We start from the raw sequence: 24,335 nt of genomic DNA, 5'->3' as shown, positions 1-24,335 counted from the left end.
CTGCCTGCCAATGCAGGGGACACAGGATTGATCCATTGTCCGGGAGGATTCCACATGCTGCAGAGCAGCTAAGCCCGTGCACCACAACTACTGAAGCCCGCACGCCTAGAGCCTGAGCTCCAAAAAAAGAGAAGCCACTGCAAGTGAGAAGCGCACTCACCTCAGCGAAGAGTAGCCCCCGCTCGCTGCAACTAGAGAAAGCCTGCATGCAACCACGAAGACCCAACGCAGCCAAAAAAATTTTTTTAATTAAAAAAATAACAGAGAAGCCAATCTCTTGAGTTTGTATAAGCTCCAGGGCTGGTCTCTCCTCGGAGTCTCTTGGTGGCTGGCTCTCGGGAACTGCCTTCCTCTCTGCACTGACAGCACCTGGAGGAGACCCCGAAGCTGAGCAGAGGCTCCCCTTCCCTGGGTCAGCCCTCTCCAGCCTTTTGCCAAGGGAAGGGAAGAATCCTGAAATGTATCTCTGGATTACCACAATTTCCAAATAACTGGATCTACCTGGTTGAGATCATTTCAGATATAAATGCTATCATCAGCAAAGGCCAACATTCCATGTTTTAAATTCCTGGAAGCCTAACTTTAGAATCATTGTGCTCTTGTCACCTTGAACACCTCTTAAGAACAGGGACTGTGTGTATTCTCTTCCAGAGTCTCCTAGGCAAATTCCTCATACAGTGATATTACACTTGCCGTGGAATCTTTCTAAATACTCATTAACTCGTTGACCATCAGCCTTAGAACATTGTACCTTGAGGGCACGAGATCACATTCAGACTTGGTGGACCGTAGGTGCAATACGCAATGTCTTATTACCATGTGCGATGACTCATTCATCAGTGTGGGATCTCTAAATTTCCACTTAGAGAAGCAATAAATCTTATGATTTGCTTTCAGGTGGCTCTTTTTTTTTTTTTTTTTTTTCTTTTCCTGAAGTGCCAAATGACAGCTATTTCTTTCCTTTGGTTATTGTTTGTTTTTTTTTTTTTTTTTTTTTTTGCTGTACGCGGGCCTCTCACAGTTGTGGCCTCTCCCGTTGCGGAGCACAGGCTCCGGACATGGCTCACGGGCCCAGCCGCTCCGCGGCATGTGGGATCCTCCTGGACCGGGGCACGAACCCATGTCCCCTGCATTGGCAGGCGGACTCTCAACCACTGCGCCACCAGGGAAGCCCCTCCTTTGGTTATTGATCTTGATGAAGAAACGAAATATATTGATTACCTGGGCTCACCTATAAAGATTTGGCTTCAGCTGGGTGCCGGCAGGGCCCAGGCACTGGTTTGTTTGTTTTTTAAATCTGCCTTGATAATTCTAATGCTCATCCGGGGTTGAGCACTACTAATTTAAACTCTGAATCTTTTTCTCTATGATATATTTAGTATCTCTGATTTATCTGATGCCAAGTCTTTGGTCAAGAATTCAACATCCAATTAGAACACAGATTCCATGGGTAAGATCAGATTTAGGACTTTCCATGTGGTTTCCAGAAATGTACTGCAGCAACAACCAAGTAATTTTGGATATTTTATATTTGTCTAACACCCCGGTACCTTCAAAAGAAGCACCTGGAAGAGGCGTGTTTTCTTAAATATGTAGCTGAGTTTAGGGAGAATGACTTCTTTGCAATAGTGAGTCTTCCAATCCATGGACATTATTTATTCCTGCATTTATTTAGGTCTTGTATCAGTCAGAGTCCAGTGAATTGCTGAAAACCAGACCAGTACTTTGAACAGAAACATGTTAATATAAAAAATCTCTTACAGCTAGTAAAAAGGTGAATAACTACTCAAAAGGGTAGAAGATGCATCTAAGGGGTACAGAAGGAGCCACTGCAGAGAGCAGCTGTGACCTCTGGGGCAGAGGGATAGCGAATGTGAAGATACTTGGACACTTAAAAGGACCCCCTTAAGGGCTTCCCTGGTGGCGCAGTGGTTGAGGGTCCGCCTGCCGATGCAGGGGACGCAGGTTCGTGCCCTGGTCCGGGAGGATCCCATATACCACGGAGCGGCTGGGCCCGTGAGCCATGGCCGCTGAGCCTGCGCATCCGGAGCCTGTGCTCCGCAACGGGAGAGGCCACAACAGTGAGAGGCCCGCGTACCGCCAAAAAAAAAAAAAAAAAAGGACCCCCTTAAAAGAGGCTGAGATTCAGACTTCTTTGGAGGTGTGGCTGCCATAGAAACCTGCAGTCCACCAGTGATGGAAAAACAGGAGGGTCTGAGCTACAGCTGAGTTTTAGGAATAGCCTGCCACTGAGTGGAGGGGAAAGTTGCTAGAGGCGTGGGCTGAACAGCTGGTCTCAGGACTTCTGTTATGATGGTAGAAGTGGTGGTAATGGGTAACAGTCATTCATTCCCAACCTTAGGGTGAAAATGTTCAATATTTCACCAGATCTGTTTTCTTGATGTTTTTAGAGACTGTGGGCAACACCCAGGCAAAATCACAATATGTTTCTACCACAAAAAGCCAACCTTTTATCATCGGTGGGGTATGATTTATGGTAAGAAGGGCAGCTTTAAATAGGAAAATAAGGTTACCAAAGAAATCTCTGATCCATGCATTGAAAATGGTAGGAATTTTGCTGCTATACCAGCAACTCTTGCCCCCAGGGCACTGGGGCTCATAGGTCCCACCAGCCTCCCCTGCAACAGGATCTAGAATCAGTACTTCACCATCCACCACCACTATTCTAAAGTGTGGGGCTCTGATTTTCTGTACATTAAGCATGATCCAGATGCAGGTAGATGGAGTTCTTCTGATTAGAATTTTCAGAGGAGCCAGGAGGAGAGGCTGCTCTCTGGAAAGGCAGGGCTGTGGGTAGCTGGCTGTTGTAGCAGCAGAGAGAGAAACAAGAGTGGGCGAAGGAACAAGGAGATCTGAGACACTGTCCATTTGGCAAGAAACAGGAGAGTCAAGAGACAATAATGCCTTAGAGGCTATAAAATGTTAGTGATTCTAGATCAATATCAAAAGAGCCTTATCAGACAGAAGCTAGTTTTGAAGAGGAAATTGGAGCTTAGCTGCTTCAGGACAGGATATGGTGGATGAAATAATCTTATGGCAGCTTTTCAAATTTAGGCAAGTGCCCCTTTATTGGATTAAGAAAAGAGATCTAAGCCAGGCCAAGGGAGCAGAACGGAGCCTGCTGGGAGTTGGCCCAGGCTACTGGAGGCTGCTCTGGCTGCCTCGGACTCCCCCCTCGGCCTCCACTGTCTGCCCAAGCCTTACCCCAGCTCCACGCCCAGGCCCTTGCCCCCATGCTACTGCCCTCCATGTTCTTTTCAGCATGCTCCTCCATCAGTTGGCAGAAGGAAGAGAAAAGTCTGCGGATGTTGGAGCCAAGAGGGCCATGGAGTGGAGCCGGTCACCCAGCAGCTCGAGGAAACCCCATACAGGTGTGATGCGGAGTCCAGGAAACTGTCATCGGACACAGAGCAGGCTTCCCAGGAAAGGAGTTTGAGGAACCTGGGACCCCTGCAAGAGATTTTAATTTAATTTTACCTTGACACCATTCAAGGCTTCCTTGAATTTTCTCAAATTCAAAACAATAATGTGTGTATTTGTCTGTGTGTGTCTGTGTGTGTGTGTGTGTGTGTGTGTGTGTGTGTGTGTGTATTCAGACGTAGCTCCATTGAGACACGAGTGAAAAGAGGTCGAGCGAGATTTTTAAGATGAACCTATATGAGTACCCAGAGCAACATGGAAAATTCTATTTTCAAAAAGTTGATCCTTTAAATTGCATGTTTTGGATAACCCTCAGTTCTTGGTTTGGAAGCGAAACATCTCTGTCCTTAAGTAGATGTTTCCGAGTTGTCCTAAAGCTAAGGAAACAGCACGGTGTAGTGGAAAGAGAAGGGGCTGGGGTCTCGATTTGACATTAAGCAGGTGGTTTGTGACCCTGGGAAAAGCACATGCAGCCTCACAGACTCAATTCCTCTGTAAAAGAGGAGAGCAGACCAGGTTATCTGTGGTGTAGAATTCTCATTTCATAAGCTCAGCGTCCCTTGTAAAACCCAAACGGCCTGCGAGTGAGATTTCTGTCCAATGCAGAGCTCCCCTCCCAACTCAAGCGTCCCATGTTGCCTGAGCACAGGCTCCTAATTGTACTCGGTTCTAGACATTTCAGATCCAGGGAAACAGACTTGAAGGAAAGTACAAGGACTTGCTCAAGACCACCCAAGTTCCCAGCATTCTGTTTCCTTTTATATCTTGTCCTCGCCAACCGTCCTGCTTGACACCAGCTCTGCTGTGCACGAAAACAGAAGCTGAGGCTGCGAGTTGTATGCAAAGCTAGTGACTCTTTTCCTGCCATGCGGGCATCTCAGGTCAGGGCATGGGACTGCAACCCCATTCGTGCTGCTTGATAGTTCCTCCCTTTGGGGAACAGGAGTGGCTGGCAACCGTGAAGCCTGCTGAGAAGGGCAGGACATGGCATCCAACCCATAGATGGACACCTGATATTCCTCCCAGGCTGCCCACCCCTCTTTCCACTATTTGAGGAGTTGGAAACACTCAGACTCCTGAATCCTCTAAGAGAGCAAGGTGATTTCAGTCATACATATTTCTATCGCATGGACGTCCAAACAGGAAGACAAAGAAAACTGGCTTTTCATTTTTTGTTTTCTTAAGGCAGCATATGACCAGGAATGGATGAGACCAACATGACTGCTTTCATTCTAAATGTCTGCATTTAGAATCTACCTAAGAAATCTACCATGCATTGAGGTAACCTGAGAGAAAACTGCTTTCGCTATTCAGGAATTAAGGTTTCTGTATCGTGCATGGACCACGAGCTTGCGTTTAGAAGTCAATGCAAGACTTTGGCTGACACTTGCATACCTGTCAGGAGCCACTGATGAGAACCCGGTGGGCTGCTTCAAGCAGAAGTCAATTACCCAGATGGCAACTGTTTCTTAATTCAAAACTTTAACATCACCTTTTTTTTTTTTTCTTCCATTATGAAAAAAGCAAAGGGGAAAGAGAATACATTGAGTTTGAGCACTCTGGTTGATAAGGTTAAAGGCATGAGAGGGAAGTGGATCCCTGGGCCCACCTAGCTCCCTGCAGCTCCAGTCTGCAGCATGGTGCCTGAAAGACTCAGCTGCTTTTTCCAGGATCGGGAGTGATGGCCCCGAAACACAGCATTCTCTTGGGCCTGTTCTTAGGAAGAGGAAGAACTCTCCCTTGCCTATTAGCAACTGCATTAGCAGATGGTATCTATCTTTCTTTCTTTCTTTCTCTTTCTTTCTTTCTTTCTTCCTTCCTTCCTTCCTTCCTTCCTTTCTTTTGTTTTTTGTTTTTTTAAGTAAAAAGGAAAAAATAAGAAAAGGCTTTGATGGTTTTAAGTTGCACTTCCAAGTGCTTTCTTAAATGCTTTTTCCCAAGGAGGTTGTGCTGTATCAGCCCCTGCAGTCCAGAACATGGATAGTCAAGCTTCTTATTCTGAAGGTGAAAATTTCTCCATGAGGCCAGTGCTGCAATGCTTTAGTGCAGGGCTTATTTCCCTGGTCCTCACCTGTGGTTTGGTGATAACTAGACCAATCCAGATAGGTGGAGTGTTGCCCTAACCTTGCTTACCTAGCTCCTGCACTCTGTACTCTGGTTTCTGCTACAAGCTGGCTGTGTGTCCGCAGACAGGCCCGCTGTTGGATACAGGAGGTTGGTGGGGGCAGAGGAAAGCCAGCAAAAAGCAGATTCTGTTCTCACTCCCTCCTCCTCTAGACAAATTTTCATGGATGCTTTCATCCTTCCTTGAACCTTGTTTCTCCCAGGCTGAATAGGAATTTGAAATCAAGACAAGATCATTCCTTACACTTTTTGAACAGTTACTGTGCAACAGGCCTGATGTTTCCTTAAGAGTATCATGTCAGTTGACTCTCACGGCAGCCTGGTGATATGGTTACAGATAAAATAGACTCAAAAGCTTCATGTGAGGAGGAAGATGCAATTGCTTGAAGGAATTATTCGATTGGGAGCCTGTTATTGGATCAGCTCTTTTGGGTCCACCCCCTTTAGCATCGTTGCTGCCCCTACCCACCACCTCCGTCATCACCACCCCACCAGCATCTCCACCCTGTCTCTACTGCCATGCCCACTACCAGATGCGAAGTGTCAAAGCGACAGAGAGTTGTCAAAGAAATAAAGGGCTGAAATTTGTTGACACGGGGACATCTTTTATTTGAAGTGTCTCGACCATGGAAGCCAAATTATTCATTCATTTGGCCTCTTACTCTATCATCACTATCCTTTAGCTTGCTGGTTCTTATATGTGAGATGGGGAGCCAGGCAGCTTAAATTTTCTTTAGTCAGTGGAACTGCATCAAGAACTGGTCTCTGAGGGAGACGCAAGAGGGACGAGATATGGGAACATATTTATATGTATAACTGATTCACTTTGTTATAAAGCAGAAACTAACACACCACTGTAAAGCAATTATACTCCAATAAAGATGTTAAAAAAAAAAAAAAGAACTGGCCTCTGGGAGAAGTGGAAGCCAACCAAGTCCTTGGTCTATTTGGAATTCGGCATAGCAAAAAAATATTAGGAAAACTGGGTAAACTGCTGGTACCATCCCTGCAGATTGAACCATCTTCCAAGGTCAGAGACTTGTATACTAACAGATTGTTAAAATTATGTCCAAATCCCAGTTTTCCACTGTGTCCAGCAACTTGAAATCCTCTGTTTGGGAGAAGCGGTGAACGATTGGGATTATAATGGGGATCAAGACATGCATGTGTGTACACAAAAAAGGAAGAAAATAAAATTAACATGCCATCTCAAAGCTATATGGGGAAACGTGGATGTCCTGAGATTCTGAATTCAGTACTACCATCAGAAGAGCTTTGGTAAATGCACTGATTGTGAAAGCTTATCCCACGGTTCTGGTACTACCAGCGGAATATTTCCAAAGCGCAAATCTGATCATGCCACCTCCCTGCTTAAGATCCTGCAGTGTCTCCCTGTGGGCTACAGGATAAAGTCCAAGCCCTTAGAATGGGCACCCAAGTCCTCCACAATCTGGACCCTGCTCGCCTCTCCAGGCTCATCTCCTGCTGCATTCTCTCTCACAGCCTACGCTCTAGCGATTTTAAACTACCGGCCAGTCTTCCAACAGACTAAGTTTGCTTAGGTGCTGAGGGTCTTAACCCATGCTGCTGCTTTTGCTTGCAACCAACCCCTGCTACACAAACACATACACACGTGCACCCGCACGAGGCTCCACTTAATGGACTCCCACCCATCTTTCAAGATCCAGCCAAGGGAGCCTTTCCAGCTCTGCAGGCAGAACTGACCACTTCTTCCTTTATGCCCCCATGATACGCTGCATAGATATAGCACCTCTCACTGTGCTGCTAATATCTCTTTGCGTGTCTTTCTCTATGCCAAATGGTGAACTCTATGAGGGTAGAGAATGCGTCTTCGTTGTCGTTTTATGCCAGCAGCAAACACCATGTTAGGCTCAGAGTAGATGCCCAGTAATGGCTATTCTTGGGGTTTTTCTGTTTTGTTTTGTTTTTTGTTTTGTTTGTTTTTTTGCACGAACTAGCTCTTACTTCTGTTAAACAGTGTAGAGTGCCAGAGGTAGGGGCGGGAGAAGGGAAGAAAGAGGGGGGACTTTCTTAGGGGCTTATCAGTAAGAGTTCACATGTAGAGGTTACCCATCAACCAAATGGCAGACTCCAGAGTAAAACCTAAGCTGTTAGAAATGAATTGAGCTGGTTACTATTTTTGTACCTGACCTATTTTTGGGTTACTTTCTACAAAAACTCCCAGACTCTTGTAAATGAACCAAACCACTTTTGGATGGTTTTGTATTCTCTCCTATTATGGTGGCTTTTCACTCCGCTGAAGGGAAAATCTGCACAGTCCCTGAAACCCAATTTTAGTGCAAAGTCATCTAGGGAAGAGTGCTGTTCTCAGTGGAACCAGCTTTCACAGAACTTTCTCGATTGTTTTTCCATGCAGGATTTAAAGGCCAAGAATAGCAAATCTATCTACCCCAATGGTAGCACTCATTTCCTTAGTGCTCATGCTGTATTCCCCTGAGAACAAGAAGGGTTCGATGACACTTATCTGCTGCCTCTTCTCTGCCTTCGGCTTGCCCGTGCTGGCTTGTAAGCCTGCCTGAAGCCACGTCTCTACTGCCTGGACACAGATAGGACTCTGGCAATAGACTATTTTAAGCTCCAGATCCCTTGTTTGTTGCCATTTAATTTTTGTTTGCAATGCCCCAGTGGTTGTTGATTTATAGAGAACAAGGGATGAGTTTTTACATGGGTTTTACAAGGGATGAGTTTTTACATTCCAGGATATTGTAAAATTTAATAATGTTTTGAACTGGGGTGAGGGGAGTAGCAGTGTACTGTGGGGAGAGTGCTAGAAAAGAAGACTCAACGTGACTCTGAATTTCAGGACTCAGTGTAGAACACCTGGGGAACAACTTCATAATTGTTTCATTTACAAAGACTGCTATTAATAAGAGCAAATTATTTAAGTGGCAGTTGTATTAAAGGAATGCTGAGGAAAAGACTGATGAGGACTTGACTCTGTGTGTTTAATAACAGCCTCCAAGACAGGGACCAAGAAAACGTTGACTTTTCTAAATAACCAGAGGCAAAACCTAAGGGCTTCAAAAATCATTAACAGAAGAAAATATGTTTACAAGCATACTAAAGAGCTCTGATAGGGAGTTAAGAGATGACTGGAAAACACAGTCAGGGAGGAAAAGTTTCAGGGGTCAGAATTCTTTAGCTGACAGATTTCTGATGGTCAGTGGTCTGCCTAGAACTGTGCTTTTAAAGCAGGAGGTAAGATGTCTGCTGCTAGACAGGAAAAAAGAGATTTGCAATGGCGAGATAGACATTGGCTAGGAGGAACTTTGTAATGGTGTCAAGGGTTGGCTTTAATACAGTGATAGTGGCAGCTAAGTGGCTTTCTGGGGTACCAAGGGAATGGTAAAAGATAAAGATGCATGCTTAAGATTGTTTCCATGCAACCTTTAGTGCAAGCTGGGCCAAAGAGACTTCTGTCCTTCCAGGTCCCCAGCTCATTGATCTCGCAAATGTTTGCTTCCAATGGAAAAATGCTAACTTCACGTAGGTTCCAACTCTTATTCTAAAGCCCTTAATTGCAATGGCATGTTTATTCATTTCAGCAAGTACTTACTCAAAGTGCTAGCACACTTGGCTCAAAATACTGACTTGCATCATATTTTTCAGACATCTGCTGACTATTCACAATGACTGGGCCAGCCCTCCATGGTGTGTCAAATCCTCCTCAAAGCCATCCACACTTGGCAGCCTTGAGGGCTGTAAGTGCTGAGTCTCTGGACCAATCAGTTTAATTGTTTCCCAAGCTAGGAGTTTAATAAGAGCTGATAGAGTAAGAGGTAGATAGAATAGAGAGGCAGAATTTGCCCTACCTTCTCTTCTGGAAGTTTCTTTTATCCTCAGCATTGCTCTGGGAGTTTGAAAAGATGCACAGTAGTGCTGCCAGTGTCCTGGGACTATCCAGTGCCAATCACTCCCTGGGCCTCAGTTTCTTCATGTAAAATGACGGGAATGTTTACTCTCCAAGGTTCCATTCAGAAACCTCTCCCAAGAGGAGGAAAGAAGCCTGTCCCCCAAAAAGGATATTTCCCCCTTTGGTCACCTATGTTCCAAAGCATCTCTCTCACATCTGAGATGTCTGCACCTCAATTCTGGCCACAATGTCCCTTTGTCTTAATTTTATAGGCGTGTTCAGGGCTCCATAGTACAACCTGGCAGGCGTTCTTTACAACATTCTTTCCCATAAAAAGTTTTCAGCTCCTGCTTCCTTATCACGTTTTTTCCCTTCACCTCTTAAAATTTGTCCTCAACACCTGGCAATAAACTTTACCCCTAAAAACACCCCTGAAAATTGCCCATAAGTGCCGAGACCATAACACTTGGCTGTAGCATTTGTAGAAACATCAACTTTAGAGGAGTAATAGCAAGGCCCTTTCTGATATTCTGACCTGTTTTTGTCGAATTATGTTTCTTTCAACGGGACTGCAATGAAAAATGGATTATCAAATGACTTGAAAATGGAATGGGATTTGCCTCTAGAGGTGGGATCAGGTGGGTCAGAACAGTGGTGGAGGAGTGTTTGTTGATCTATATCAGTCATTTTTATAAAAGAAATGGTTCTCTGCCTCACGATGATGCACACAGTAGACTGATGAAGAGCAGAAATTAGCAGAAAAGGCTCTTGCCGAGAGGAGAGGCACGTGGAAACCCTCTCTCTGTATTTGTGAGGACAGCCATGTTGAAAGCAATTAGTATTCTTCCACCAAAACTTCCTTGGTGCTATGCTCAGAGACCACATTTTACAAGCAGGAAGATGGGTTCCCATCTTGCAATTTTGAGGCCAGGCTCCCCCATTGCTAGCTGAGTGGCCTTGTTAGAAGGAAGTCCTCAAACCTCCAGTTTCCCACGCTGGAAAGTGCGGCTAAAGCCCTTTACCTTTTGGACTTGTGAGAATTCTAGCGGATTTTATATGTAAAAGTGCTATGTGGAGGTGATGACAAATTTTGGATTTTAATATTTATTTTTATGCCTTTTCCCCTCTCTGGCATATAGCTAGAACTTTGAGGTCCTCCGGAAAGGACCTTCGGTAACCTTCAGCTACCAAATGAACAGCTGTAGAGACCAAGGGAAATGCCTTGATTTATCAGGTTTATGTTGTTGAATGGGGAAAAAAAATTGATAATTTTACTTATGAAGGGAGGAAAAGGTGATCCGCTAGCAGGAGAAACCTCCATTGTTCAGACTTTTGCTTTCTACATTTTGTTGTTGTTCTTGCTGTGTTTTTTCCATGCAGACCAGGGCCCAAGGGATAATGAATCTCAAACAAGCTGAGAGATCTTTAGCAAGCAAAAGCTTCCTACAGGTTAGCGGTAATGGTGGATGTAGGGCATGTCAATAAAGCATTTCCTAGACCCTTGGAGACAGAGCCCTGATAACTCTTCATAAATTCCTTCTGTTGAATTAGCAGCATTGGGAACTCTGTTCTGGATTTGGGGGTTCTTTCCCCAGCAGTCACGAATGTGAATTCAGTTGGCCATTCCTCTGCTCTTCAGGGCCCGCACTGATTTAACCAAGGTTGAAGGTCGCTGGAGGAGGCACCAGCCCTTAATGCATTCTTGGGCAAGAGGAAAGAAACAGTTTCTTCTAAGAAGGAACAAGACTTAGGCTAATGGTCTAACTGATAACACAGTTGCTACTTTTTCCCCCTTTGTTTTTCTTTCTTCCTTCCCCCCTTCCCCGTTTCTTTCAAGTTTCACATCTTTACTCACGTTAAATTAATACTTGGAGTTGATAGGGCCGGTTTTAACTTGCTTAGGAAGTTAATGTTTTCCTTGTTTCTAGTCGGAATTCCCAGAGACATGGAGTGACCTTCTCCTGCAAATCGTGCTTTCCCAGAGTATGCTTGACTTCCCCAAAACATTGTTAATAATACTTCGCTTTTTAACTGTAGGAGACCTTCAGCCATTGCAGCCTCTGCAGAAGCTGTAATGGGAGAAAGCCACACAGTGCAGCCAGGCCAGGGCCCTCTGGGGGGTTCCTGGACTCCTCACCACACTCCAGGCCCAGGTCCTTCACAGCACCAAAGGCCCTGCTGTGCCAGGTTGGGGGCAAGGAGAGGCATGAGACAGGCCCTCAAACATCTCCTCCTCGGAGGAGCCCCTTTTGCTAAGGATATGCATTCCCTTAGGTTTCAGTTATTCCTCCCCCGCAAAATGAATCCCCAAACTGGAAAAGCAGCTTTCATTCACACAGTAGCGTGAATGAATTCACAGCAGGCCCTTTGGATTATCATTTGGGGGTCTTGAAGCAAAGGAGGGAGAAGGCACTTGGGACCTCCGGCAAGGCCAGCTCAGGCCCTGGGGGAATATGGATAACGGGGATACCAAGACCACGGGAGGCATTCGGGAGGGCACCAAGAGGCTGGCCGGGGAGGCCATCGCAGGTGGGCGCGGGGGCCTGGACTCCGCAGGGGGGGGCGCAGTCCCTCCTGCGGGCGCTGGCTGCAGGCACATCCGACCCCTCACCCCCATCCCGGTACTTCCCTTAATCCCAGAGGAGCTTCCCGATGCCCAGAAAGGCCCCTCCGCGCAAGGTTTCTGCCCCGGGTCCGCGGAGATTCGGGGACCCAGTTCCATGGACGTCCCCGCACCCACCGAGGACCTTGCGTGCCCTCCAAAGCAGGCCCGTCACGCAGGGCGGCGGGAGGGGGGCGCGGGAGCTGCATGGCCGCCGAGTTCCCGCTGCCCAGCCAGCCGGCGCGCCCGGGAGTGGCGCGGCCGCGGCCTCCCGGGACGTGGGCACACGCGCCCCAGGGCCCGGCGCCCTCCTGCCGGGAGCCCGGACCGGCCGCAGCCGGCGCGGCCCCGGCCTGGGGGGTGGGGCTTGGGGCGGGGGCGGAGCCAGGCCCGCGGCCGGTGTCAGGTTGCTCCGGTAACGGTGACGTGTCGCGGCGTGGGCGGGGCTAGCACGCAGGTTGCATATTTTAGGAAGTGAGGAGGAGGCGCGGGCTTGAGCTGCGGCTGGGTCTGGGGCGCAGAGCTGCGGCGGGAGGAGGCGGACACGTGGCAGCAGCAGCGGTAGCAGCCCCGGCAGCGGCGGCAGAAAAGGCATCGGCCCGAGCCGCCGGCCGTCTTCCCTCCTTCCCGCCCCGCGGCAGCCCTTGCTCCCTTCTCTCCGCTCCCCCGGTCGCGCTTGCTCGGCCGGGAGCCGCTCTCTTCGTTTCTTTCTGATTCTCAAGCAACAGGACCCGGCGCGGGGCACAGACCACCGCCAGTATGGGGAAGGGGGTGAGTGTCCGGGGAGCCAGGGGAGGGGCACGGGGAGCCCTGGAGGGGAGGAGGAGGAAGAGGAGGAAGTCAGGAGGGCGACCACAGCCAGCGGGAGGCGGAGGAGGAGGAAGCGGCGGGGCGCGGAATGGGTTGGCAGAGCGGTGAGGCTTAAAAGACGACGCACTTTGGAAATGGAGGAAGCGCAGTAATGAGGGGCGGGCGGGGGAAGGGAGCGCTGGGGGGACGGAGGGCGGCAGCGCCGGGCAGCGCTCACACCCTGGAGAGGGGCTGCGGGCCCTCGAGTCCGAGCGCGCCCGGGGTCCGGGCTCCTGGAGGCGGCGCTCGGGAGCCGCGGGCCCAGGAGGAGGAGGGAGGACGGCTGCTGGGCGGCCCCGGCAAGGAGCGGGCCGCCGGCGGCATCCCCAACCCGCTCCTTCCCTCCCTCCCTCCCTCCCTCCGCCCGCCCTCACCTCGCGTCTCTCGCCTTCCTTTTTTTCTCCGCCTTTCTTGCCCCGAGGAAAGGCGTGCTCCTCCCCTTATCCTGGGGCGCTCTGCTCGGCCACTTCCCGGACTGCCGTTCCCGCCGCGGCTCCTGCCCGGCGCTGGGGGGCTTGCGACGCGGGGGCGGCCTTAGGGTCCCAGGCTCCTTCTGGAGGCTTCGGTCTTAGCCAGTTGCCCGCAGAGGCGGCCGCCCTCCCCTAAAGGAAAAAACTGGCTTCCCCTTACTGTGGAGCCGGTCGGGCAGGCTGGTGCCAGAAAGGGTGTGTCTTTGCCCTAGGATGGCCTTTAAGGTATACTTTTGAGAGCTTCAGTGGGCCCCTTTCCATAAACATGGGATGCGCCCGGGGCAGCTGGAGCAACTGGGATGGTTATCTTAATGGTGGGGAGGGTGTGTAGATTTTTTTGAGGGATGATCCAGGAAGGAGCACAGGCTGATCCACCAGGGTCTCCGGGTACTATAAACACGAAAAAGGACGGGAAGTCGGGGCAGTACGCAGTAGGAGTGCCGACCTGCGGAAGAGGGGTGTTCCCGAAGGAACGAGGGAGGTCCCCTGGGCAGGAGAGGCGAGCGCTGTGGGGATACCAGAACGACGGCTGGTTCCTGCATTTCTGTAACTTGGAGCTGTGATAACCCGTAGCCACGGCAAGAGACTGGGTGGCAGACCCCAACGGGGCCAAAGTCCAGTCGAGAAAAGTTTATGCAAAAGAAGTTGATGAGATAAAATGACCAGGTCAAGAGAATACTGGTAGGAGAGAATCCACTCCATTGTGTCCAGGGCTTGCTCAGTGCCTTGGCGGTTAGTAGGTCTTTGAAGGTTCTGAGGGCTCCTCGGTGTGCAGTGAGTGATGGGCGAAGAGGGACGGTGCATTCTTTGGGGACTCTAAATGGATTTTGAAGGAGGTCATTGAAAGGCTTGGACCTGGTCGAGAAAGTAAGGAGAGGTGGGAATGCACAACTGGCATCTTCTAAAAGCACAAAATGTGGAGGGCTGGCTCAGGTCAAGTAGCTGAAAAGAGCTGAGTGCCAGCCTCTGTACTTCCAGGATGAAAACTGGGTTAGTGGCCTGTGCTTGTACCACACTATCAAACCCTAAGTCATTCCAGTAAACAAGCTTTTTAAAGCTCATTTCTTTGTCTCTTTCCCCTCAAAAAAAAGTTTATTTCTTGAGCCTCACATTACTGACTGGGGGGCTGTAGAGATCGTAGATATGTACCCGGGGCCTAGGAAGGTGAAGTGATTTGCTCAAGGTCAAATGGTTGGTTAGTGACACACCAGACGTTCCTGATTCGTGAACAGCCTGTGGTCTCCCAGCCTGAAAACTCACTCACTCCTTAACATTGCCTGATACGCAGAACTCTCAAGTTATTTTTCAGATGAAACTGGGTGTTTGTGAGGCTGGATTAATGGACCAGAGAGATGTTTGAATAACTAAGTTATGTCCATAGATCTATATGTCCCTTTCGTAACCACACACATGCACAGTGGTGGTAAAGAAAGCAACATACCTGGGTCGTGGAGGTTCAACCTAGATGTCTTATGGATTTTTAATAAAATGCCTAGTGGCTGGCAAACACAAAATTGAATTGTAACTGGTTAACACAGGCTGATATGCTGCTTATCTGCTGGGTTGTAGTTAGTATTTTGGGTACTCTGATAAATTAAACAAGGGGGGTGGTGTGTGTGTGTGGGGGGGGGGTGATTCCCCTGGGATAAAGTTACCCCTTTGTCCCCAATGACTTACGGTGATAGTCCAAATGTTCAGAAGGATATTTTATGCTCAAATGTTGGGATTTTTCCACATGGGGATTAGAATGTGGGTGGAGTGGTGACTGAAGCCCTGCTGATAATTGGTTAACTAGGAAGCCAGTGCTGGCAGCTAATTTTTAAGGTCATTGTTAATTTCTTCCCCTCCCCTTCCCATTACTGTTGGGAGCCCAGGTTTTGGTGATATTTCAGGTGATTTTATTTCTCCTTAAAAATCGATCTCCTAAGCTTTTGGTAAAGAAATGGAAGAACAGCTCCTGCTGAATCATTCCTGGATGAAATAGGATTTTGTCCTTTTTTTCATACTGGGTGTTTTTGCCAGTCACTTGGCTTAAATCCACAGCTAGGCCTACCACCCACAATCCTTTAGCTCACCAAAGGTACGCAAGAAACTTTCTTTTTTCTCAAGTTTACAAAAAATGAGGGGAGGGGAGATGTCACCTGCTCCTTCACTGCAGTTCTCCATCGTTTGAACATTAACTTAGTTACCTAGAAAAGAAACCATGGTTTATGGGTAGTGATTTAAAGAGGAGCCTGGGAAAAGGTGCAGGTGAAGGTTGCACAAGGGATACAGATGTCAGCAGAAATCCTGGTTGTACGGTAGCACTATCAGCTGCCCTTTGGGAGCTCAGCTTGAAAGTGTGACTAAATTCCCTCTGGCTGCTATAAAGCTAGTACTTTAGACTGAAAATATCGCACGGCAGAGTCCTCAGAGTGGAAGGTTGCCCAGGCCTGGCCCGAGCAAGTGGAGTGGTTACGGGAGGAACTGGTTAACTAGCCCTAGGGACAGAGAAGAAGGTTGGGGATGCATCACACCGTTTGCCCCTGTCAAGTGTTCAGTGTATAAGTGACGAACAGCCCCCACCCCCCTCGCCTTTCTGTACCCTGCTCTGAGGGTGTATTCTCTTTGGGTAACTTACTGTTTGTTTATTTGTAGTTTTCTCTGCCAGGAAGTTTGTAACACTCTGGTGACTCACCTTTGGGTGGGAGGGTAGGAAAGGGGGAGGTCTGCATCATAAGTCTGAGGAGATTGAGAGTAGGCTAAGCCTGACAACCCCCGTCCCCAAAAGGGGGCGAGGAATTTTTTAAAATCCAGTAAAATGTTTATTTAGGGGAGGAATAAAACTTAAAATATCCAGACCCCTGGAAGTGTTATTCCTAAATTGCACTTAAAAAAAGTGAATTCGGGCTTCCCTGGTGGCTCAGTGGTTCAGAGTCTGCCTGCCGATGCAGGGGACACGGGTTCGCGTCCCGGTCCGGGAAGATCCCACATGCCGCGGAGCGGCTGGGCCCGTGAGCCATGGCCGCTGAGCCTGCGCGTCCGGAGCACGGGAGAGGCCACAACAGTGAGAGGCCCGCGTACCGCAAAAAAAAAAAAGTGAATTCAACATTATAAAGCCCAATAGACTGGGTACCCATCCATTCTCCATCCCAGAACCCTTCTAAAGCATTGTTTTCTGATTATTTTAGCAACAAATGAACAGATAAGTGACTTTCTGTTCAGTCAGGCTATGTTCCTTTTTTTGGGAGGTTGCATTGGGTCTTCGTTGCTGCGCGCAGGCTTTCTCTAGTTGCGGCGAGTGGGGGCTACTCTTTGTTGCAGTGCGTGGGCTTCTCACTGCAGTGGCTTCTCTTGTGGAGCACGGGCTCTAGGCATGCGGGCTTCAGTAGTTGTGGCGCACAGGCTCAGTAGTTGTGGCTCGCGGGCTCTATAGAGCACAGGCTCAGTTGTTGTGGTGCATGGGGCTTAGTTGCTCCGTGGCATGTGGGATCTTCCCGGACCAGGGCTTGAACCCGTGTCCCCAGGCGGATTCTTAACTCCTGCGCCACCAGCGAAGTCCAGGCTATGTTCTTTCACATAGCATATCCAAACTTAAGAGTGAAAGAGGCTTTAAGGAAAATAGTTTTCGAAGGATTTTGTATGGAAAAGTAAGTAAAATTAGTTTCTTTATTTAAAACAAAGTTTTTTAAAGCCCTGAAGTGTCAGTTTCTCATCTGGCCCTTAGGTAGAGTACTCACCCAAGTGAAAGTCACCTGTGTTCCGTTTAGAGAGGGTACAGGGGAAGTGTGAGCGGCAGCTGTTGTTGGGATTTTAAAGCATTTGGCGTTGAGAGATCTAATCTTTATAAACTATGGGTTTTTGCTGTTCGTCAGTCTTAAGTCTTTTCAAAACTAGAAAATGATTTTTCTTTCAGCTGAAAAAAAACTACTGAAGATTGAAAAGAATGGGAAATATTGAATACTATGAATTACCCTCCAAAGGGAAGCTGAGGGGAAGTGTCATTGGACACTGCTGGGATGCTATTAACGGCATCTTCGAGTTCTCGTTTACTTTCACTTTCCAAGTAAAAGGCATTTTTAGAGTCTTGGTCAAAGTCTTGTGAAATGAAATGGGCTTTTCAGCCCTCTGTGAGGGACAGGAGGGTGAACATTTGTGCTGTGGTACCTTCTTCTAGACGCCCAGGGCGCTCTGCCAGCCAGCAGGCCAGAAGAAGAAACACGAGTGTCAGATCAGATGGGCTCACAGTAATCAGAGTTGCTGCTTTTGGCCAGCAAAGCACTGGGCAGAATGTTTCCCCATCCCTGCCAGAGCTGTCCAATTTTGGATTCCGCTGAAATTACGTGTCCAGTAAGTGATAATGTGAAGGACAGAGAATTTTAAAATCCACTACTTTTTTTAAAACTCTCCTTCGTTTATATATTTTTGGAAAAGGAGCCATAACCAAGTCAGGTCTGAACTTTCTCACGTTGCTATGAATCGAATGTGTGTGAGAGGAAGTGTGTTCTTTGGCTGTAGTCATAGAGAGACTGTTCTTTGCCTATGAGTCACCTCCTTAGTTGTGTTTAAATCTGTCGTCGGGAATCCACAAGCAGTTCGTCACATTTATTTGACTAATGTTTCAGATAGCAGATTCCGTCAGTGAGAATAGAAGCACCCCACTCTACCCCCCAACCCACCCTGCAGTTTTTCTCTCTGGTTTCATTTGGATCCTGAGCCAAGGGGATTTTGGCCAGTGGGCCCCATTCCTTAGTTCCTTTGTGACTTTACAGTGGATTATATCTGAGCATTAATTATCTCTGTACCTGGTTTTATTCCAACCCTGTCCAGTAACGGCTGGTAGACGTTTTTGGTTGGTGATCTGAAAAGTTGACCCTTGATGGCTTGTGTTTTTGTCTTTGGGACCTGGATTGTTTGGGGGCCTGATGATCAGCGTGTTATGGTTTTGTGGATCGTTGACACTTAGTGCTTGGTTTATCCTGCCGGTTTGTCATCGTGGTGAGGGCAGGGCCTCACGCACTTGGGGTGTTATCTTCTGGTGTTCTTCCTTTATCCTCCACATGATGCTTAGATGCTTGCTAAGGTGCCATGTTGGTTTTATTGGTTTCAACTCAGGTGGCATTTCTCTAGTGACCCACCAGACGTTCCTGATTCGTGAGCAGCCGGTGGTCTCCCAGCCTGAACACTCACTCACTCCCTAACATTGCGTGATACGCAGAACTCTCAAGTTATTTCTTGAGAGTTCTATTTCCCTATTTCTCTAGGGCCTGTCACTGCCTTTGTCCTCTTCAGCCCAGCAGCTGTTTTACTTCCCACCCTAGGCTTCAAGGTACCAGTTGAGGAGTGATCAGGACTTACTGGAAATTGATTCAGTCCCCTTTTAATGCTTGTGCTGGTTATTAAGCCAGGGTCTCTCAAACCAACAACTTCTTTTGAGTAGCACCAGCTAAAGAGTGGCCTGACAAAATGAAAAAAGGCATGAGGAGGGCAGCAAATGGGTGGAAACAGGCAGAACATTTTAACTCTTCATTACCCAGGTACCTAATGTAGAGGTAGAAAAACCCATTGAAAAAACAAGTTTTTTTAATTTTAGTTAACTGAAAAAGCACATTTTTAAAGAGGTCATAAATCTAAAGTATATTGATTATTTAGATGTTTAGAATGGTTTTTTTTTTTGGTACGCGGGCCTCTCACTGTTGTGGCCTCTCCCGTTGCGGAGCACAGGCTCCAGACGCGCAGGCTCAGCGGCCATGGCTCACGGGCCCAGCCGCTCCGCAGCATGTGAGATCTTCCCGGACCGGGGCACGAACCCGTGTCCCCTGCATCGGCAGGCGGACTCTCAACCACTGAGCCACCAGGGAAGCCCCATAGAATCGTTTTGAATGATCATGGATGTATACTAACTATTGCAGGTAGGGTGGACTGGCAGTCTCGTTGAAATTTCACATGCAGGCAGATTGGGGAGGAAGGTTAAGTCTTGTTCATTTTGGGCTGAGGGAACCCGCTGGCTAGAACTGGAGCTGTTTTCTTTGCCCCCTGCTGGCTGATGGGCTGCAGCCCAAGTTTGGAGGGACTGAGCTGGGCTCACAAAGAGACCCACTGCTTTGGCCTGGCTACTTGATATTCCCCACCTCGCAGCAGGTTTAGGTGAGTGAGAGAAGGACTGTGAAGGCCAGGTGTCCCTCGGATCACGTCCTCTTCCTTCTCTGCCCTAAACGCTGCTCTGGGCTGCAGAGCCCTGCAGTGCCATCCTCTTTCAGCCCCAGCCGTCTCCACCCTCAGCTCCCTGGATGGAAAATCTTTGTGCATAAACTAAACTACTTAATCATTTAGGAGCCATCGGAGGTGTGAGGAACTGCGATTGGTCATGTCTTATATCTTTATAAGTTTCAATTGACGATGAAATTAAAAATGCCCCAAATGAGGTGTTTTTTTTAAAAATTCATAAAGACTTTTCATAGTAAGTGACGAGTGGCAGTGATTTACATGTTCATTAAAACCAAGTTATAATAACCTTTGTGTAGTGCCTTGCAGAGTACCTTCACATACACATTTGTATTTGATAATGATTAATCATATATCATCCCGGGGAGACTGGAAAGCCTACCCGCGCCCCCCTTTTTACATAAAGGAAGGATGTAGCCCAGACTAGGCAGTGCCTCTAGGTAACCAGTGAGGATCGGAGACCATCCCTCCAACTTCCTGCTAAGGTGGAATTTGCCAAATTGGGTTCAGAGGTATCCTTTCTACAACCCTCTTGGCCAGCTTTGAAATGCGCTGCATTTGGGGCAATTACTTTTACCCTCCTCTGGCCCCTCTTGCTAGTCCACAGCTTTGTCAGTTTTGGAAACAGTGCTGTTTTTAGGTGTTTTGTCTTTGGCTTTGATGGCAGCCCCTTGATTCATCTATCAGAATGCCTCTCTAGAGTCTTTAGTAGTTACACCGAGTGTTATTCCCATTTTAGGCAACGAGGAACCTGAGGCTGACTGTTCAGGGTCGTGTAGCTGGCACATGGCAGAGCTAGAGTGACTTGGGACTGACTTAAAAGTACCATCCATAGTCCTGTCCAAAGGGTGTGGATATCTCTGCTTCCAGGTACCCTCCAGACTTTATCAGCAGCAGTTTCGGAAGTCTGAAGACCTCTGACCTCCCGGCTGGCCACAGGGCATTGTGCTGATGTGGTGGGAGCCGTGGCCAGACATCACACTGCACAGTTGAGAAAGCCTCTAAGGCCTGATGGGGGCCGGTTGAGATGGGTCCGAAGGCCTCGGGGCAGCTTCAGCTGACGAAGACGTCAGGTGACTCACGTCCAGGATGGAAACTTGTCTCCTAAACTCATTGCACCTTCTTTGTGCGCCTTTGTAAAAATTTTTGGGATGTTTCTCTGCACCTGTCATATCCGCTTCCCACGCCACCCCCTTTAAATTGTTAATTACTGAAGAAGAGGAAGGAGCATCTCCAGCCCTAGCAGGCCTTGCTCATTGTAAGGATTTGGTCTGTGTTTTTAAAAAAGTGAACGTTGGGGCCTCAGCCCTGGTGGCTGAGGGTGGGTACCTTCCCAGCGTTGCACACCAGCCCCACTCTGTGCGTAAATTCACAGACAGACGTGAATGGATGACAACAGAAAATAGTGTTAGAATGGTGGGAATCAGCAATTTTGCACAGGAAGCTTTGGGAGATGTTTACTGACTGTAGTCTCCCTGAAGCTGGGACAGAATTGAACAAATGAGGAGTTTGGTGCTTTGCAAAGTGAAAAAGCTGCTAGTGAACTCTCTTCTCCTCTATCAGGAGAAGTAACTGAAATTAATGAAGCTTTTGCAGAAAATCCAGGGCTTGTCAACAGATCTTGTTATGAAGATGGTTGGCTGATCAAGGTGACACTCAGTAACCCTTCAGAACTAGATGAACTAATGAGTGAAGAAGCATCTGAGAAATGCATAAAATCCATTGAGGAGTGAAAATGGAACCCCTAAAGAAACTAGTTTGAAACAACTAAAAAAAATAATAATAATAAACAAGCGCACCTTGCTCCAGGTTTCAACCTTGGTTCCTCCTGTGAAGAATTTTCTCACTCCATCTCCTGAGCACCCTTGCCCTCTACCCAGATCAACTGGTGGCAAAACTCATAGTGAACCGTTGAGAGGATGAAATCCCCAGGAAGCACAGGGTGAAGTAATGACACTTTATTTTAGGCTGTGTCACACTGGGCAAGCCCCTGCCCTTGTTGTGACCTCCCACTTCCTAAATTAGAAAGGGATAAACAAATGTTCACAAGTGGCCCTTTTGGGGGGGTGGTATGACAGTGGCCTTGAGCCTCCATTGTGTACCCTTCCCCTTTCTCAGAGACCGCACAGCGGTGCCCAAGGGTGCTGTTGCAGGGAGCCCGGTCACTGCCTGTCTTCCGTGGAGGAAGGAGAACTGACCTGCATTTCCTAATGGAAACAGTGGGAATTGTGTGCCCAGTGCCCAGAGGAGTGGGCAGGTCATCGCAGTAGATGCGGGAGACCATATTATCATTCCCCTTTTCATGACCTTTGTTTTTCCCAAATGCTTTTAAAAGAAATAATAAAGAAAATGCTGTCTACCCAATTTTAGGTTGTTCCCTGTCCTACCCTGCACCACTGCACCCCACCCCAAACACACACACACAGATTTTTTTTCTGCTTTGAAACTAGTATTTGAGATTGGTAGGGACTCGAGTAATATTTGGTTCCCATCAAGATAAGCTAGTAGTATTGTTTTACTTGTAGGGAAGCACTGAATTGCATAAGCTGCCTGGTCTTCTGGACATTGCCTAGTGAAACAATTAAAACTTGAAGGAGAAGAAATATCGCTTGTTAGCACTTCCCCTGTCTCTTTCACAGATATCCTGTTTTAAACCACCACCCCTTATATGCCATGAAGGGATGAAGAATGGGGAGGGTTATTAGGGAATCTTGATTTCCAGCTACCTTAACCACTGATAACTGAGAAGCTTCAGGCAGATCTGTTTTGTAAATGGGGATAAAACTCTGGAACATGTCCAAGGTCTAGCTGCTCCAATAATTCTCTCCCCCTCTTTTGGAGTGGAAAATATTGAAAGTCGGAGAATAACCAAAGCCTACAGATGGTGAGGCAGAGGGCTTTTAACTCTGATTTTCATATCTTGAAGTTAGATATGTTTTAATGATACTTAACTTGCTCAATGAGAATTTGTGAACTGGATTTGAGAAATCAATACAGACGGGCCATGTGAGTCTTTTAGAGATCCCTAGTCAATGTCTTTGACGTGCTTCCTTATTAAATATATGAAGGAAGTATTGTGCTTCCTTATTAAATATATGAAGGAAGTCCCACTTTAGTTCCTCTCTGGTGGGAGCCCCGTCCTTTGTTTTGTTTGTCTGTTTGCTTCCAGTGTGTGTGATGATGTTTCATTTTAACTCTGGCCCCAGAGCTCTCCCAGAGAGGCTCTCAGCAACGTGTGGTTGCTGTGTAGTGGAGAGAATGTGGAGAATGTTGACTATCTTTAGACTTGCTTCATTCTTAACAGATAAGATACAGAAACTAAAGAACACTCTGAAAGAGTTAATGGGCAGGGAACACTGTAAATGTGACCACACAAGTTGAGCAACGTGAATACTGTACATGTCTCTGTGTTTTGGCAACACTAACTAACCTGGGGCCAGGATCTCTTTAGAGTCTTAAGAAGGTATTTTCAAATTCAAGTGAATATTGTATTTATTTGCAACCATATCAGCTATGACTGAAAGACACCTATATGCTTTGATTTTTTAAAATTTATTTTATATTCAGCACAGTACAATTTTAATCTAGACAGTGTTTCTACTTGTTGCTTTAGTAGCTGGTGAGGCACTCCTGAAAATCAGAAATGATTAAGGGAGAGCCACAAATGAATACAGACAGCACCGCATAGCATCCATTGTAAGAAAATTGCTACTATAACTGCCTTTCTTTGCCCTTCTTAGGTGATATTATCAGTTTGTGGGCTGGGGGCCTCTGGAGTGAGGGGCGCCTTCTCTCCAGGGACTACTAGCCTTGGGAGCACCAAGTTCAGGCTTTGTGTAGCTGAGCTCAGGCGTTTTCAACAGGAGGTGGGGGAGTGGAACAATCTAAATTTAAACTGGAATCAACGTTTTCTCTAAAAACGGTTCCAGTTTTCAAGAGGCGTAGGTGGATCCTGCGAACTGTGAGATAATGCACATGCTTTTCCTACATCCTGGTTGTGTCAAAATATTTCCAGGGACTTGCATTTGGGGGCTTTATTCTCGGGCTGCAGATTGGGGTGGGGACTCCCTTTTTCTGTCTTTCACTTGAAGAATTTGAAGGATCCTTGGGCTGACTTTTTTTAATAAGATGAAAAGGTCAGTGCTCTTAAGGCAAACCCTAAAGATATTTAAAGTTGATCCGAAATGACTTCTTTGCAAAGATAAGAATTTAAACGTCATAATAAAAGTCATTCGCATTTAGGTGTGTGTATCAGTTAATCCTCTCAAACCTCTAAGGAGGTAGGCGCCATTAGCTCCATTCTAGGGAAGAGAACAGAAGGATTTCAGAATTAGTGACTTGCCCAAGGACACACAGCTATTAAGTGGTGGAGCCCAGGGTATGAACCTGGATTCAGAATCCAAGTGCATAAGTACTATACTGTACTCTAAGTTAGTGATGTGAAGATAGTTTCATTCTTTCAGTGGGGAAGATGGAGGGCCATGGCATGGAAATGACAGCACAACCCTCTCCCCCCATTTACCCCAAATGGAAGCAACTGGCAGGGCCACTCTGAGGCCTGACAGGACTTTCCCATTGGTCTTAATGCCCTAGGGTGCAGATGGCCTGACCTGAGCTAATGATGGCAGTATTAATCCTAGACTGCTGTTGAGTATGCAGCCTTAGAACATGTATTTCCATGGATATTAGCCCAGTGACTCTTCAAAATGATGTCTCTCCTAAAACTGCTGAAGATCCTTTCTCCACAATC

At 47.4% G+C, this 24,335-nt stretch overlaps 1 protein-coding gene across 1 annotated transcript in view; it reads left to right on the top strand.

The window, feature by feature from the left end:
- Positions 1-12,558: 12,558 nt before the first annotated feature.
- ATP1A1 (ATPase Na+/K+ transporting subunit alpha 1) overlaps positions 12,559-24,335 on the top strand; it is a 33,353-nt gene continuing 21,576 nt past the window's right edge. Inside the window, exon 1 of the mRNA XM_082680310.1 lies at positions 12,559-12,833. Within this exon, the coding sequence (XP_082536436.1) occupies positions 12,822-12,833 (12 nt within the window). The 5' untranslated portion in view covers positions 12,559-12,821. The remainder of the gene's footprint in view (positions 12,834-24,335) is intronic.

The sequence above is a fragment of the Grampus griseus genome (assembly GCF_964374135.1).
Source record: "Grampus griseus genome assembly, chromosome: 1".
NCBI classification, from domain to species: Eukaryota; Metazoa; Chordata; class Mammalia; order Artiodactyla; family Delphinidae; genus Grampus; species Grampus griseus.
The sequence above is the reverse complement of the archived record's forward strand: the minus strand, read 5'-3'. Positions and strand labels throughout refer to the sequence as shown.